The following is a 16,126-nucleotide window of genomic DNA, read 5'->3' on the forward strand; positions in this document are numbered from 1 at the left end:
GATAAAGAAACAAGTTCTCCTACAGTTTACTCAGAGATTTTAGAGCCACCTTCACCTGAGTAAATGAAAACTGATAATTACACATACACACACACACATTTCAGGGACAACCAAGGTAGAGGTAATTTCAGAGTCTAGTCCAAAAGTAATACACAATATTCAAGAATTTTTATTCTTTCATATTCAAGTGAGACGCAAGGAAAGAAATAAAAATTCTAGTCCATTTTTCCTTAACACAGAATACAACACATAATTTTAACTGAAATTAAACCTCAATTTTCAAATTTATCATTATAAACTCTAGAAAAAGTAGCATTGAGTGATTCAGATAGTTTGACTATACAAAAACTATTTCTACAAATACAGTAAAACCTTCTGGAAAAACAGAATGACAAGAAGCCAGCACTTACTTGGCATAAACCACTGATGCACATATCCAAAGATTCAGTGTAGCAACGAGTCCCATCTAAGACCTTAGGTGATAGCTCAACAACCAGGGCTGTTCCTTTGGCCTGGCACTTCAGCGAACATGGGTTGTCGGGGTCATTAGACACAGGAAGCCATTCATAAAACTGGCCATGGTGCTTGACATCATTATGAGCTGAGCATTGCTGAGCACGGAAATCACCTGCTTCTGGTGGGCAGTCCTGGAGAAGAGAGGAGGAGGGGCAAACAGAGGTTAAGGGGCAGCCCCAAACAGTAAACTAAAGCAGGTATATGGTCCGTCAAGGTTTTAGAAAACAAAGCAAATATTTAGGTCATTATAGATGGACTCTCCCATATCATAAGAGGTTACAAAATTATTTGACCCTTAAAGTATAGCGGTTTCAGAAAATAATCATCTTGGAATATACTTTCTGATTGAAGTTAAAAGGGAAATAAGTCAACATGAAATCTAGTTAATATTAGTCAGGAAAGTAACCACCTTGAAATACATTTTCTGAAAGATGTTGATTAGTTGGTCCAGGGATTCTTCCACATTGTAGTATCATTTTGATTTCCTTATAACTTAAGTAGAACTTATTAAAGTCAGAGGGTTAGTTGAAAGCATCTCTGTTAATATTAAGAGCTATGAAATATTTTAGCAAATAGCAGCAAAAAGTTATGACAATTTCATTCAACAAATTTTGGTGGGGTTGTTGGTGATTTTTTTTCCTGAAACTTAGGCTGCATAGTATGTAGAATTAAACATGGGGAACAGAAAAAGGAAAAGAGCACTTATATGTAAATTTCTTTAGCTTAAGGCGGCATAGCAGAGTGGAAAGATATGAACTTCTTCTGCAGATGGGAGTGTGGCTGCAATGTGGCGGGACTCTCTGAGCCTAGGTTTCCTTATGTTTAGAACAGAGGCAATAATAATACTCAGCTCTTGAGGTTATTCATTGTGAGAATTTCATGAGCTTACATCAGCCAAATACGGACACAACTACGATGGTACATAGTAGCTATTACTGTGATCATTTAATGAAGTCATGGAGAGAAAGAGCTGGAGACTTAGGTGAGTCTCTGAATGTGAATTTTAAATATGGTTGGCAGAGACCAGAGGAAAACAAAAATGTTTTAAATGTGTATTTTATAAAGGGCATTTTTAAATGTAAAACTGTAACTAACAATGGCTATTATCTAATGAATGATAAACTTTAGTGAAAGCAAATAAGATTTAACTTTAAAAAGGCAAATATTGCCTATCCTTCATATAGAATTTTTGATAGATCTATTTTATTCTACATGTATTCAGATTAGAATGTACTATATAGAATAGCCATCTGTGGAACAGCTTTTATTATAGCTTTTACCTCAAATAAGGAATTTGCATGTGGTCTTTAGAGTCCTAGTTACTATGTTATCATTTTTTAGAGTTCTCTTATACAAGTTTTCTTTCTGTGAAAATCTTTTTACATTTAAATAAGAATTCTGAGAATAGCATTACTTTCTTTCATAAAATGGAATTCCTGACTCTCCTTCTCAAATTTTAGTCGTATTATTAAGTAGCATATAAGGTTGTCATATTTGAGGAAACATAAATTTTCCCAGCAAGATGGGGTATAAAAAAATTAAATACTTATTTAGGATGAACATTAATAGCTCAAAATATAAACTCTCAAAGGAATTTTACTGTTAGTATTATATACATTCTCAGAGTTAATAAAATGTAGTACTGAAGAAAAAGAATAATTTATATAACATAGGTATAAATACATAGGTACCCAACAAGGCTTAAGTGATTTTGAATATCATCTGAAAGGTACAGTTAAAATTCATTACTTATTAATTTCTTAAATGATAAACTAAAGTTTAAATTTTCTAAAAAGATAAATGTGTATTATACTTTGTTGTGATATTTACTTGTTTGTTGTGAGAAATAAAACAAAAACGCAACCTGCAAAACTATGCTATGAATCACAAAACAGGAAAATTGTATGACAGGCAACACAAACTGCCTGAACTTAAATGTTTTTAATAACGACTCCTTTCAGGCCATGTGTTCCAAGACAAGAGCAGAAACAAACCGATTAACTCTTCATTCCAAGGACAAGACTGCAAGTTTCTTAGATGACAACTCTTACCAGTCTCTACCCAGACCTCAATTACTAGCTTTTGACCTAAAATAACCCTACAACTTACCCAGACTCTACCCACCATCTTCTGTAAATTCCCCCATCTGACACATTACAGAGACTGTTAAGGTGCTGCTCCCTCTTGTTTAGCAAGTTTCATAAAACCAGCTTTATACGATCAAGTCTCCTTGGTGGCCATTGCCTGGGAGCTTCCAGTTGAACTGGGAGTTTCATAATGTTTAAATAAAGTGTTTTCAGTTGCCTATTACCGGTTATCCCAAGAGTCACTTGATTACTCAGTAGTACAGAAGAAATACTGAAGTGGACTCAATAAAGCAGAACACTGAGGAAATTGTTTAGAACAATCCCAAACCCCTCTCATAAATATTTTACTTTCTCTATCTATAAGAAAAAGTGAATCAGCTACAGGAGATTTCAGGGTCAGGCTGAGTCACCTTGGCATTAAAGTAATAAGGGTAATATATAATTAAAGGACAGCTTAGTATGAACCAGAGATAATTTTCTGCATTTATCCAATTACAAAAAAAAGAGTGTCATTACATTTTAAACTTGATGTTACATGATCTTAGTACAGACATAAAACTCCTACAGAGTTTCTTATGAATCCCTTCTGTTAAACAAAATGTGTTAAGTCTTCCCATTTTTACTAAAATAAATAAGACTCAAAGGGAAAACTAGTAAAAAGTGAAGTTAAAATATTAGGTCTTTTAGGTTTTTTCTGTGAAAAAATCAATAAACTTAATTAGATACATCACAAAGAATCAACGAGCAGACAGATGTTCCTGTTCAAAATTCACCTGTCTCTAATAGCTGGAAGAACACCTGTTACAGGTTTTATAAACTTTCACAACCGGAGAAATATCTTTGAGAATAATTTTTGTGAATACCTTTACCTGTTTTTATCACTACTGTCTTTCCTTCTACTCATATTTGTGTAGGGGTGGGAAACTATAATTTGCTCAATTGAGAATACACTTAAAACCTGAAGTTCAGAGTTGGAAACTGAACTTGAATTTTTAATGTTTGAGTTTATTTCTACTTGGCAAAATATAACTTCCTGTTTTAAGAAAAAAGACTTAAGAGGACCTATAAAACAGGTTCAGAAAGCTTCTTGGACATCAAATAGCTCTTACAAAATGACATTTTGATGATTTAAGTGTAAATGAATTAGAAACATATGAATCAAATTTCCCTTGAAATACGCATGTTTAAAAATTAAGGAAAGAAGGATTTGGAAAAAGTTTCTTTTGCTGAACCCAAAACATTTCAAGCATAGCTCAAGACACTCACTGAACTCCTGATGCATCTGGGATCACCCAGCTACAGGACTGGAAACTCAAGCAAAGTCATCATAGACTCCTGTCCCACACGTATCATGATAGTAATTACAACAGAATAACTTGTATTTGTATAGAGTTTTAAATTATAATTTAATCCATGAAACCACTATATTTCTTGATCTTCCTAAAATTCAGTTTAGAGACTGATGTCCTAATTGCTTTGAAAAATATTTAACATCTTATCCTGGATATCATCTTTGAAATATCAGCTTCTGGAGAAATGCTCGATGATATCATAAGTCCTCGGTTCTGAGCATGAGAGGTGGTTTTCCTCAGGGAATACTGAATGTAGGGTTTACTGAATATAGACAATGTGAGATTTCTACTCTCATAAAACCTCGGTGATAGGAATCACAAGTTTTCAATTGGGATATTTAAACCAAAGAAGAAAAAAATTATTATTTATATACTTAATCATTAAACTTGGCTCATAGGTGGTAATGATGAAGACAAAATTAATGAAAAGTCTAGTGGCTATTTGAACCAAACATATCCCCCACCAAGAACCTGGCAAAAAACATGATGTGGGAAGAATGCACTGGACTAAAGACCCTCAACTTCCAGTCCCTCATATATCTGCAGAAACACCATCCAGCAGAAATAGTGCGCGAGAGAGCAAAATAATGTATTTCTTGGTCTTCTATTTCTAACTAACTTTAATACATCTGTGGATTGGAAACTCTGTTTTAGGCTACTGAGCTAGGACTTTCTCACTCTGAAAAAACGTTTTATTTCAAATAGTCAGATGATCGTATGAATTATTGTTATTTAGCTATTTAATACAATTAATAATTTTTCTCTCCAATTGTTAAGTACTCGATCCTAACTGTGTCAGTTTTTTTCTTTAAAAGCAGAAAAATAAAATCTGACCTTTTACATGCTTCCATTATAATTCATAAAGTCTGTGGAGCCTTGCCATATATGAATCCAATTCAAAACATTTTCTGGTTAATCAACTAGCCAGTGGGAAAGATAAGATGGATCCCAGATGTCCCCTGATGATGATAGGTGGATCAGATTACACTGTGGGACAAAAGAGGGTCAGGCTTCCCAGAGTTTACCGGGTGAAATATAAGAGATTACATCCCAGCAGCTAAGGTGGCAGCATCTGAAAGGCCTTTAAAATGGTTTTGAAAAAATATACAGAATATATATTCAGGGTCAGGAGAAACATCACTTTTTACTTTTCTTTTTTTAAAGAAGATATTCTCCTTCTCGAGGGACATCTCTCTGCTTTACCTTTATCTTTAAATATTCAGTGGTTGGCTTTTTCTGCTAATTTTGCTGTTTCATTGAAATTATGAATTATTATGAATGCTTTGGTATAAATGCCATATTCCGATTCTATGCTTTTATTTAAAGTCAACATTAATACATGATAGTATCAAGAAAACACTGGAAATTATATTTAGGTGATCATATGTACTATAGTAACTGAAGAATCTATTCTTCTCACGGCATTTCCCTGTCTTGCAACTGTTTTTCTCAATTCTGTATCTACCCTCTATCCTGCCATAATCACTCATCCTCCATAAAAGTTACTGTGCAAGAGCAGTAGATTAGAATTGTTTAGTAAGGCATGTACTCTATCCTCCAGCAATCTTGAATTGTAACTTTATGATGTAAATATATGTAGAAATTTATCAGCTCCTTGGTGACCTTAGAAAATCTTATCATTTCTAAGATTTACTCTCAAAATATTAGGAATCGTCGACAGACTGATCATAAAGTAGGAAAAAATTACCATAAAAGATTCCTCTAAATTAAATGAATGGAGCCTCTAGAAAATATACCCTTTAAAAAAGCTCTCAAATCTCTTAGCACACTTAAATAGATGGTAGGCTGCCTCTTCTATATATTTTAGTCTCTATTACTTGAATTTCTGCTTCTTTTGCTCAAAGTTAGGATGAAACCACTAAACTGTAAATATTCATTGATGCAATCGAATCTAATACGATATTTTGTTCTCAGAAACATAATGTTTCAGTTTCCATTTCCAACTCAGACACTCTCTCCTGAGCTCAACTTGCTTCCTCACCATCTGGTTGTCTAAGACATCAGGAACTCATCGTGTTTAAACCTGAACCCCTGATCCTTCCCACCCCAATCTGTTCCCTCTGAAGCCTGCACCATCCCAGTCAATGTCAACTCCTCTCTTTCCAGGCCCCAAATCTTAAAGCAGTGGTCCTCACACTTGTACATGCATCAGAATCACGTGGAGGGCTTGTTAAAAAATGCCAGATTGCTGAAGCCCCACCACCCATAGTTTCTGATTCAGTAGATCTTGGGGTGAGGTACAATTTTCCTTTTTAACAAATTTCTCAATGATGCTGATATTGCTCGTTTGGTGATCACACTTTGAGAACCACTGTCTTAGAAAGAGCCTTGCCTCTTATATTCAATCCATCAGGAAAGGTTGGCTCTACATACAAAATTATGCAGAATCTGACCACAATCTAGTCCAAGCCACCATCACGTCTTGCCTGCATTACAATAGTCTCCTAATTTATCTTCTTGCTCCCACCCTTGCTCTGCTAGAGACTTCTGTCAACATAGCAGTCAGAATGATCTTACCAAAGCATACAGCAGACCATGTTTCCTTTCTGCTACAACTCTGCAAATGCTCCCCACTTCACTCAGACTAAAAGCCAAAATCCTCAACTCAGATAGAGGTAAAGATCTCGCTCCATCTCCCCCTATTGTCTTCCTTATTCACTTGGCTTCAGTCACACTGGACTCCTAGCTACCTCTTGAACACTCCAATAATACCCTTCTTTTGGACAAATGCTTTATCTATTCCTTCTGCCTGGAATTTTCTTTGCCCAGATTTCAAGTGGCTATTTATTTCACCTCTATCAGGTCTTTGCTCAAAATCACCTTCTCGTGAGACCTATCCTGACTTCTCTATGGAAAACTGCAATACCACCCCCACTTCTTATTCTTTTTTATTCTGATTTTTTTTTCCATTTCACTTAATCACCTTCAAGTACACCATATAATTTACATATTATGCATACTTTTTATTTTCTACCTCTTTCCACTAAAGCATAAGCTCCAGGAGGACAGCGATCTTTGACTGTCTGGCTTGCTGTTATATACAAGTACTCAAGTATTTATTTTTGAAAATGAATGACTAATGTATCAAATAAATGAAACAGAAGTCATGGTTTTCGTTATAGAAACTCCAATCCTGTTTTCTCGAGTCTTGCAGGAAATCTAAATCTTGACAGCTTTCTAATCAAGAAATCTTGGAAAATTTTGACAGGACAGCTAATTTTTTTCTTCTTTTTTAAAATACAAATTCACAGGAATACTTATTCATTTCAGACACTAGGAAAGTTGAATAGGGATTCTTGCCTACTTCCTGAATAGGCAGATTGATATTTCCTCCTCCATGTAAATAAGTTTAACAGGGCAATATTAAGAAACATAAAATGTGCTGAAATAATTTATTATTCAATAAATAGCCAGACATATGTAACTTTTATACAACACCCAGTGCATACATGCGTTATAAAGCACTAATGTTAAGGTATCAAGCTTTATCTCCTAAATTTTGGCCACCTGCTTATACTAACATCAATATCATCATCAAAATCATTTATTTGTGCAAGACTGCTAGCTGCTATGTAAAATGAAATTAAGCCGACATAGTCCCTGCCCTGTCTAGACAGTCTGTATGTAGACAATTCTATTATATTTCAAGAACATAATACTTAAATGTCTAACACATCACTATGAGTGCAAAGAATAGAAAATGGGGTTGATTTTGGAGGGTGGTGGCACAGTAGATAAAGGCCATTTTTGGCTCATTCATCCTCCTTTCTGAAAATGCCAACAGACTTCCTTGAGACACTACATTTTCATGAATACAAGATATATTTAAGAGTCCTTGCTTTTGTTTTCTCTTTCCTGGTATCAAAGACTTTTAGATTTTCTTTATTTTTCTTCCAAACTGTCGATACTTTTGCAAAATAACATATTTAAGGGAAATGGGTGCCAACAAAAATTAATCATTAACCATTTTAACACCTTACTATATATGGATCAATTTCACGATCAACAGAATAATGTCTTTACAGATTTGTGATCCTGTAAATAATATGGAACTCTCTAGTTTATTCAAACTTTGGGTGTGCCCTACTCTGTGCCTACTAAGCGAACACTGGTTACAGGCATATTAAAGACCTCTAAACCAATCTAATGTATTTATTCAGGTCCAGACATGAGAAATTCAAAATGTATGATACAATAAATCATTAACCCCACCCTCTTTACTTGTTATCTGAAAACAAATGCTTTGCCTGGCTAGTTTTTAATGTCTCCAGGCATCTGAGAGCTGATCTAAGTAAAAACATTTAAAACATTTAGTTTTAAAAGTTCATTTTTTTCCCTTTGGGTAGCTTTTATTTCAGTGCTTTTATTTTTTTTCTCCTTTGAACAATGCAGACGTTTGGAATTCGACTCCCCAGAGGTGTTTGTAGGACTGGTTGTAGTTTGTCATGTTAGACTCTTAAATTCTCTCAATTTTGAAAATATTCCTTCCTTGAGGCCTTTTATTATTTTAGCCCCTTTCTTTGAATTAGCTCCAATTTAGCAATATTTTTTCTTAAATCAGCATTTCTGACTTTTCACTATTTTTTTATTCTAGTCTAAAATAAATATCCCTCCCCCAAATTAGCATATTTGAAGTAGTAATTTGTAGACCTTTTTGGAACATGGCAAACAATTTTATTTTGTAAGCACATAATTATGCAGTTTTTTGTTTTCAGACTACATTTATGAAAATACTTGTGGTGGAGAGTCAGGTTAGAGAAGAACTAGTATAAGGGAAACATTTTAGCATGTAAATACTTAAACTGTTACTACTGCTTAGGCCTGCTGCATAACAAGTTCATTATGTTTCTACATATTGGTGGGGAAGGGTAATAAAGCTTGATATATTACAAAGGAGCAAACATGGAGACTGTCGTTGTCTCCTAGAACATGTGGTATTTATGCCAATCACTTAAAAAAATTTAAAAAAACACTGTCTAGAGCAATTCAAAGGTAAATACCATGTCAGACAAGTCAGAGAAGACCTCAACATTCTCTCCTTAGTTTCTCTCCCTCTCAGTCTATAATCGACCACCTAATACTGCCTGCAGGCTTCTTTTTAGCTGTTCCTGAATCTTGACAGCTGTCTATATTCCTGGCAATGTATAAATTTGTGATCCTTTTTGGGAGGCATGTAATACAGTCCCACGAATGACCTGAAATACACCTGGGCACTCCTTTGGTAACGTCTTTGTAACACACAATTTAAGATTCATCAAAGTCAGTTCCTACTAAGCAGAGGTCAGGCTTCTATTTGAATTATTATGCAGCCAGTTGACTTAGCAGGACTGAAGGCACTCTCCACTGGAAGAAGGCACCGGGTTTATATGAGGGAGAAAGACATCTCCAATCAATGGGATGGAACAGAGTCTCCTCTTAGTCAGATGTCTCTCTGGATGGGAGACTCTAAACCCTGGCCACTAAGGCAAGTCACCTTGGCAAGAGACGTGATGCTCTCTTGTGCCACATTTTTCAAAGAAAGAAAACAAGGTGCTCTCAGACTGTCCATGGTACCAGCGACAAATAGCTGGGTTTTTCTTATAGACTTTGGAAAGAGGGGAAAGAGGTAGAGTGACTGCAGATTAAATGATTGAGAGATGAATGACCCTTTCTCTTCTGTACCTAGTCTCTTTCTAACTTCTAAATCAGGATTCTTATTCCAACACCAAGTTCTTGGTGAATACTATATAAGCTGATCCTGTAAAAGAAGTATCCTCAGATTTCTGGAAGCTTCATCATGAGAATACATTCCAAATCAAACATTAAAACTCTAATTGATAAATTAGAGGGTACTTATAGTAACACCAGGAGAATAATTGAAAGTCAGATTATTTTAGAAAAATCTGACAGCCATGGAACCAGAACAAAGCAGTAAGTAAAACAAAGCAGTGAAGGGAATTTCTTCTCCAAGGGGTCAGGCAGTAGACTGGGTGGAAGGGAATCGCTCCACAGGTTTGTTCTAGGGAAATAGTAAGAGTTTCCCTTACATACGAGACAAAGGTGTTCACCCTTCCTTTCGAAAACTCAGGACATTCCGATCAAGCAGGACCTGAATATTGTTTGCTATCTTTTCCCAGTTCCCTTTCTGAATTTCCTTCCTTTTCCCTTTCTCCTTTACAAGGGGCCTAGGACCTACATAATGTCCCTAATCACACCTCTGCTTTCTCTTTCCTCATCCCTAACTTCCTCTTCATCCTGAACAAGAGGACAGACAGGTCCATCACTGCTCTTTTAATGCTTCTCTCATCAGCTTTCGATTTGCAGCCATAAACTGGGCTGCTGGGTATTACTTTCAGAATACAGTGAAAAGAGTCAGCTCCTAGAAATCAAACAAAAAGACCTCTCTAGGGCCTCAATATTCACCTTGACTTATGGGTGGTTGGCATTATCATATGGTGGCTCTGTGGACAAATGGGATAAGAATAGTTAATATAAGTAAAATGTTTAACTCAGTACTGGCACATAGTAAATGCTCAATACATACACAAGACGGGCTAGTTGTTCATGAGTTATACAACTCTAGGGAGCTTCAGAGGAAGTTGAGACTGTGCTGGTTTCATCTAGTTTTGTCTTCCCCGTTGCCTCACTGCCTCCCCAACTACTTTATTTAGTTGTTTGAACATAATTTTAATTAAAGTGACTTATATAAATGTCTTAACATATGAATCTAATTAAACACTATCATGTGCCAAATACACTGGGTTATAAGTTCAATGGATGACAACACTCAACTTTGTTCATATGTGCTCATACTTCCTAGTTTGTTGATCTTGGACCATGGACACATTTTAAGAAACCAAAAAAGAATTAGAGAAATATATTTTCTGACCCCTAAAACCCAGTGTTTTCAGGTTGAAACTTAAAGCACGGCCTTTAAGCATTGGCAAATTAACCAATGAAGTATCTATTTTAAATCCTTTTCCCAAGCAAGTTAAAAAAAAAAAAATCACTGAAGAAGTAGATTTGAAAAACACATTTTAAATGCTTGATAGACCCATGTTCTCTTCAAGAACACATGAATATTAGGTCATATATCAAGTATCAACAAACTTCAAAAAATTGATGAAAAGATTATTTTTAAAAAATCACCATACACTTGTTAGAGGTTAATAAAAAGATCATTTTAAAACTTTAACATATATCAATGCTAATAAACAGACCTAAATAACTTATGACTTGAAGAAATAATAAAAATTTTAGAACATCTAGAACTGAAAGATAATGAAAATTCTCTTTATCACACTGTAGAAAACAAGCAAAGGTGAACATTTACATGTACCAACAAAAAAGGCTAAAACTTAATACTCTAAGCATCAAACCTAAGGCATTAGAAAAAAGTACAATAAAATAAATCCAAAGAAAGTAGATGAAAGAAAATAATACAAAGATCAAAGAAACAGAAAATACAGAAACAATAGATTCAACAAAGCCAAAGTTCGGTTACTTGAAAAGACTAATAAAATAAATTTCTGACAAACTTGACTGAATAATAATATTAAGAAAAAAGAAATCTCAAACACTATTGGTGATGAAAAAGGAGAGACAACTGCAGATTATAGCCAGAGTTAAAAATATAGTAATAGAAAAGTATGACCAGCTTTAAGCCAATAAATTTGAAAACAAGTTTTAAGAAAAAACTATTCAAGAGAAAATGAAACATTACTCAAGAAGAAACAGAAGTAACAACAACAATAAAAGTAAATGTGTACATAGAACTGACTATGTACCAGGCACTGTCCCATGTAGTTTAAATATATCAGCTCATTTAATCCTCACTACTCTATGTTCCATTTTATAGATAAGAAAATTAAGCCACAGTGACATTAAATGACTTCCACACATCTAATAAATCAAAGTTGAGGTTGAACCTAGCTAGCTCTAAAGTTCATTCTCTTGTCCACTAGGCTATACTTTGTATATATAGTCTTTAAAGAAATCCCATCAGTAATTAAAACTCTTTCCATAAAGAAAAAACCTTACTCATGATTTTACAAGCAAAGTCTGTCCACTAAACCACCCATTCTAAAATAAACTCTTCCAAATACTAGAAAAAGAGAAAACATTTCCCAATCCATTCTATCAAAACCAGGTAAAGATTGTATAAGAAAATTACTCAACATAGATGCAAACATCCTAAACAAAATATTAGCAAACCAAAACCAGATGTACACAAAAAATATAATATATATAACCAAATGGAGTATATTTGAGGAGTGTATCCACAAGATTAGACAAAAAAAGTAATATAAGAACAAGCATTGGCAAGGATATGGAGCACAAACAACAGGTATGATTCTCTTGGAAGTACAAATTAAAATAATCACTGTAGAAAACCCTGGCATTATCTTGTAAAGTTTGAACATACACTACCTTGTTTTGTATTTTCTATTTACTATCCTGTTTCTTTGATTCTTTTTACTCTAACATAGTAGAGTGGTAAGATTCTCTTTACTTTCTGGTATTATTTCAACTTGAATTTTCTAAAAAGCTAAACTTTCTTTTGTGTTTCTATTCTCTTCCCAAGTATAAGAGCCTTAATACAAACTAAACACTCAAATGCTATTAATATACACACATTACATAAAAACAAAGTTAGGGTCAATAGCTGGTTTACTGACTCTATTGGTTTTCTATTGCTGCCTTAACAAATTACCATAATCACAGGTGCTTAAAACACAAACTGATTATCTTACAAGTCTGTAAGACAGAAGTCAAGGTACACTGTGGCTAAACTAGGTCCTTTGCTTAGAATTTCACAAGGCCAAAATCAAGGAGTTGGACGGGCTAGGTTGCTTTCTGAAATTAGCAGATGAACCCACTTCTAAGCTCCTTTGGGTTGTTGGTCAAACTCAGTTCTTTGGGGTTGGAGGACAGATGTCCCTCTTTCCTTTCTGGCTGTCAGCTGGAGGTCACCATGCTCCTAGAGGCCTCTCTGGTCCTCGCCTGCAGCCCCCTCCATCTCAGAGCCAGTAACACTGCATGAAAGTCTTTCTGTGCTTGGAGTCTAACTTCTTTTGCCACATCTTTTCTGCTTCCAGCTGCAGAAAGTTCTCTGCTTTTAAGGCTTATCGATTAGATTAGCCCCTCACTCCCACCCCCAGGTAATCCAGGCTATTCTATAAACTGATAATTTTGTAACTATCTCCATGTGATTCTTACAGCCCCCAGTTCAGAATAAGGTTACTATACTAGAATTTTAGGTTTTAATTGCAAGTCCATCTTTAATTACACTTTAAGAGCTAAAGTGTAGTTTTGTAATTTCAGTTCATAATGTGCTATCTAAGTTCACTAGTCTCTCTAGACCCATTGTTTCAGATAAAGCTCTCATCTCAGGCAAAAGGTCATTATTTAAACAACAACAACAAAACACACTTCAGCTTCTCTCCTCACAGAGAGCCTCATGCAAGCCCTTGACACAGAGTTCTCTACCTGGCTTAGGTGAGCCTTCTCCTGTAAAAATAAGTTTAGCCCTACTATGCCACAGGAGGTGAGCTGCTGCTAATCTTTGCTTATTTCTAGTCAAGAAGCCCCAAAGCCTGTGATATCAGCACGACTTACCATCTTGCATGTATGCTCCATTTTTAGTCCATGGACATTTTAATCTTTCTTTTAAACTTGGCTTTGTCATTGGTTTTTATCATTGCATATTTTATCTGCTTTATTTACTGCTGCTTGTTTGGAAATAAGAGAGAGTAACACAGCTCTTTCTTTATACTTTTCTTTCACAATTTATCTTATTCTTCATTGGATTAGAAATATCTGTATTTTTTCTTTCTTGACTTCCTGCCTCCAATTTCAAAACATTTGAGAGTAGAAACTCTCTTATACAAATCTCTTCATTTTCATTTGCTCTGAGCACAATGCCTTGCATGCAGTCATTAACTATCTGTTGAATTAAATTAAAAAATAATAGGAAAGTGCACATCAGCTTACTATAAAAAACACTCTCTTGGCAATTAGCATTGTGCAAAAAATGTACATGATGGAGAATTTTCTTCCCTAGAAACGATCGGGCAGAAACTAGAAGTTCTTAGGTGGGATAAGATAAAGCAGGGTTTTTAAAACTTTTTTGTTGTTGTCGTTGCTGAACTATTTTCTTCTCAATGACACCTACATGGATGCTAGTCAATAAAGCAGATAAAAGCAGAGCTGTTCTGGATGAAATAAGAGTGGCGAGCCTAGAAACCTGGCTGCTTAGCCTTCCTCACCAATCGACAATGTCAAAGTGGCTTCACAGAAAGGTGTTTGAAAATTGTTTTTCAAACTACAGCCCTATGAGGATTGAGAGGTTTGTCTAAATTACTTTTAATATCTGTAACAACTCAAAGTAGATAATTCTTAACATTTTAAAGGAAGAAAAAAATTTAAAAGCTATAAATTATACTTTGTGAAAAGTATTGATATATCATTTAAAAACTGCTGTTTGGGAAGGGGAGGGGTTTTGTAATAAATATATTGCTTGTATATTATGTAATACTGGTGTTGAATATGTTTTGAAGCATGCTTGCTCAATCAAGATTCAAAGGAAAAGGAATCCTAAGTAATGCCTCTTTACTCTTCCTTCTGTGATGACCATATTTCACTCAAAACTCTAAACTGAATTTGAAACCCAAACTAAATGTACTCTAAGAGGCATGTATAGCTTCTGCTCATGGTGAAATTATAAAGAAAAATATAGGCAAACACTCAAAGATAACCTTTTTAAATTCTACAATTTTCTCCGAAAAGGAAGAGAATGTTTAAACTGCAAAGAAAAACACACGAAGGACAAGATTCCTAGAAGTAAAATACAGTACAAAAGTGAGTTAACAAATTAAATAATGGCTTGAGCTCACAAGATTCACTACAAAGGTCTGTCAGTGATCTCTCAGGGGGAAAACCAGAAGAATTTATGTTGCCTGAGTTTCAGCACATCTTGGTGTTAATTGGAAGATTGATGCTGCTTATCATTTCTAGTCTCATGGAAACGAGGCTGAGCACAGACAAGTATTTGCACGTTAGCAACCTATGCATGACATCTTGTTTGGTTTCATTCCAAGAGGCACTCTGCCAAGGGAAGAACTGCAGTAGTAATTTCTTTCAAAGTCACTGTCAAATCCCTGCTTCAAGTTTCTATCTGGGTCACCAGAGGCCGGCATACATCTTATGCAGTTCAGAAACTAGGACTTGGGAAAGTAGCTTTTGAGGACTATTGACTGAATAAATTTATATCCTGGTGACAGATGGAGAAGCTTAAAGGGGAGAGAATTAGGGATGTTTTCAGCAAGGATTCTGGGATTTGCCTTTTCTGCAGTAATTAATTTGCACAATTAAAATTCTCAGTTCATGTACTTTTAGCCTTGAAGAATTACAAATGCTACAGTAAACTTATTTGAATATCTCTTTTCTTAAAAAAAGTATATGTTGTAAAGATGCTTGAGCCTTAAACTTTTTGTATCTTAGTTTTGTTATTTGCTAAATGAGTTAGTTTAGATCATTTATACACCCTCTTGCATGCTGAAAAAATGAGCATGGGCTTTGGGTATTATATAAACCCGGCAGCATCACTCCTTAGCTGTGTCACCTAAAGTATTTCATCTCTTTAAATGTACGAATTTTTTTTTCTGTAAAATCAGGGCAATACTCTTGTCAAGGTGGTTATAGGAATTAAATGAATTAAGCATTGAAAAGTAATTAGCACCATGCCTAGCACATGATGGATACCCCAAACTATACTAGTTCCTTTCTGATTCTAATATTCTGTAAGTCTATGACTTTGCCAAGATCCCTCTGAAGTGTGTGATCAGTGTTCTAGTCATCTTTAATAGAGGTGGATTGTGGCACATAGAGGTTAAAGCTATTTGTTTAAGGTCATGGAGTTAGCTGAGAGATGGAGGGTATCTCAGCGTTTCTCAGTCTAATAAGTCCTAAAACTCTGGGAAATGATAGAATCATCCTTATCCTCGTCATCAGTTGAATTGACGAAGGATTGTTTTTCCTTCAAAAATCTATCAAGCCAGTACTGTGTCATTAATGACAAGACACACACCTGCTAAAGGTCTAGCTGAACTGTTCTTCGAAGCTTCCATATAGCAATCGATCATGACAATTTTGAAGGAAACAGATTCTGGA

At 35.0% G+C, this 16,126-nt stretch overlaps 1 protein-coding gene across 4 annotated transcripts in view; it reads right to left on the reverse strand.

The window, feature by feature from the left end:
* ADAMTSL1 (ADAMTS like 1) overlaps positions 1–16,126 on the reverse strand; it is a 391,854-nt gene that overhangs the window by 313,554 nt on the left and 62,174 nt on the right. For all 4 annotated transcript variants that reach the window (XM_015594546.2, XM_015594545.2, XM_006918348.3 and 1 more), the window contains exon 4: positions 411–647. In XM_015594546.2, coding sequence (XP_015450032.1) covers positions 411–647 — 237 coding nt within the window. The remainder of the gene's footprint in view (positions 1–410; positions 648–16,126) is intronic.

Source organism: Pteropus alecto, unplaced genomic scaffold (genome assembly GCF_000325575.1).
Source record: "Pteropus alecto unplaced genomic scaffold, ASM32557v1 scaffold95, whole genome shotgun sequence".
Lineage (NCBI taxonomy): Eukaryota > Metazoa > Chordata > Mammalia > Chiroptera > Pteropodidae > Pteropus > Pteropus alecto.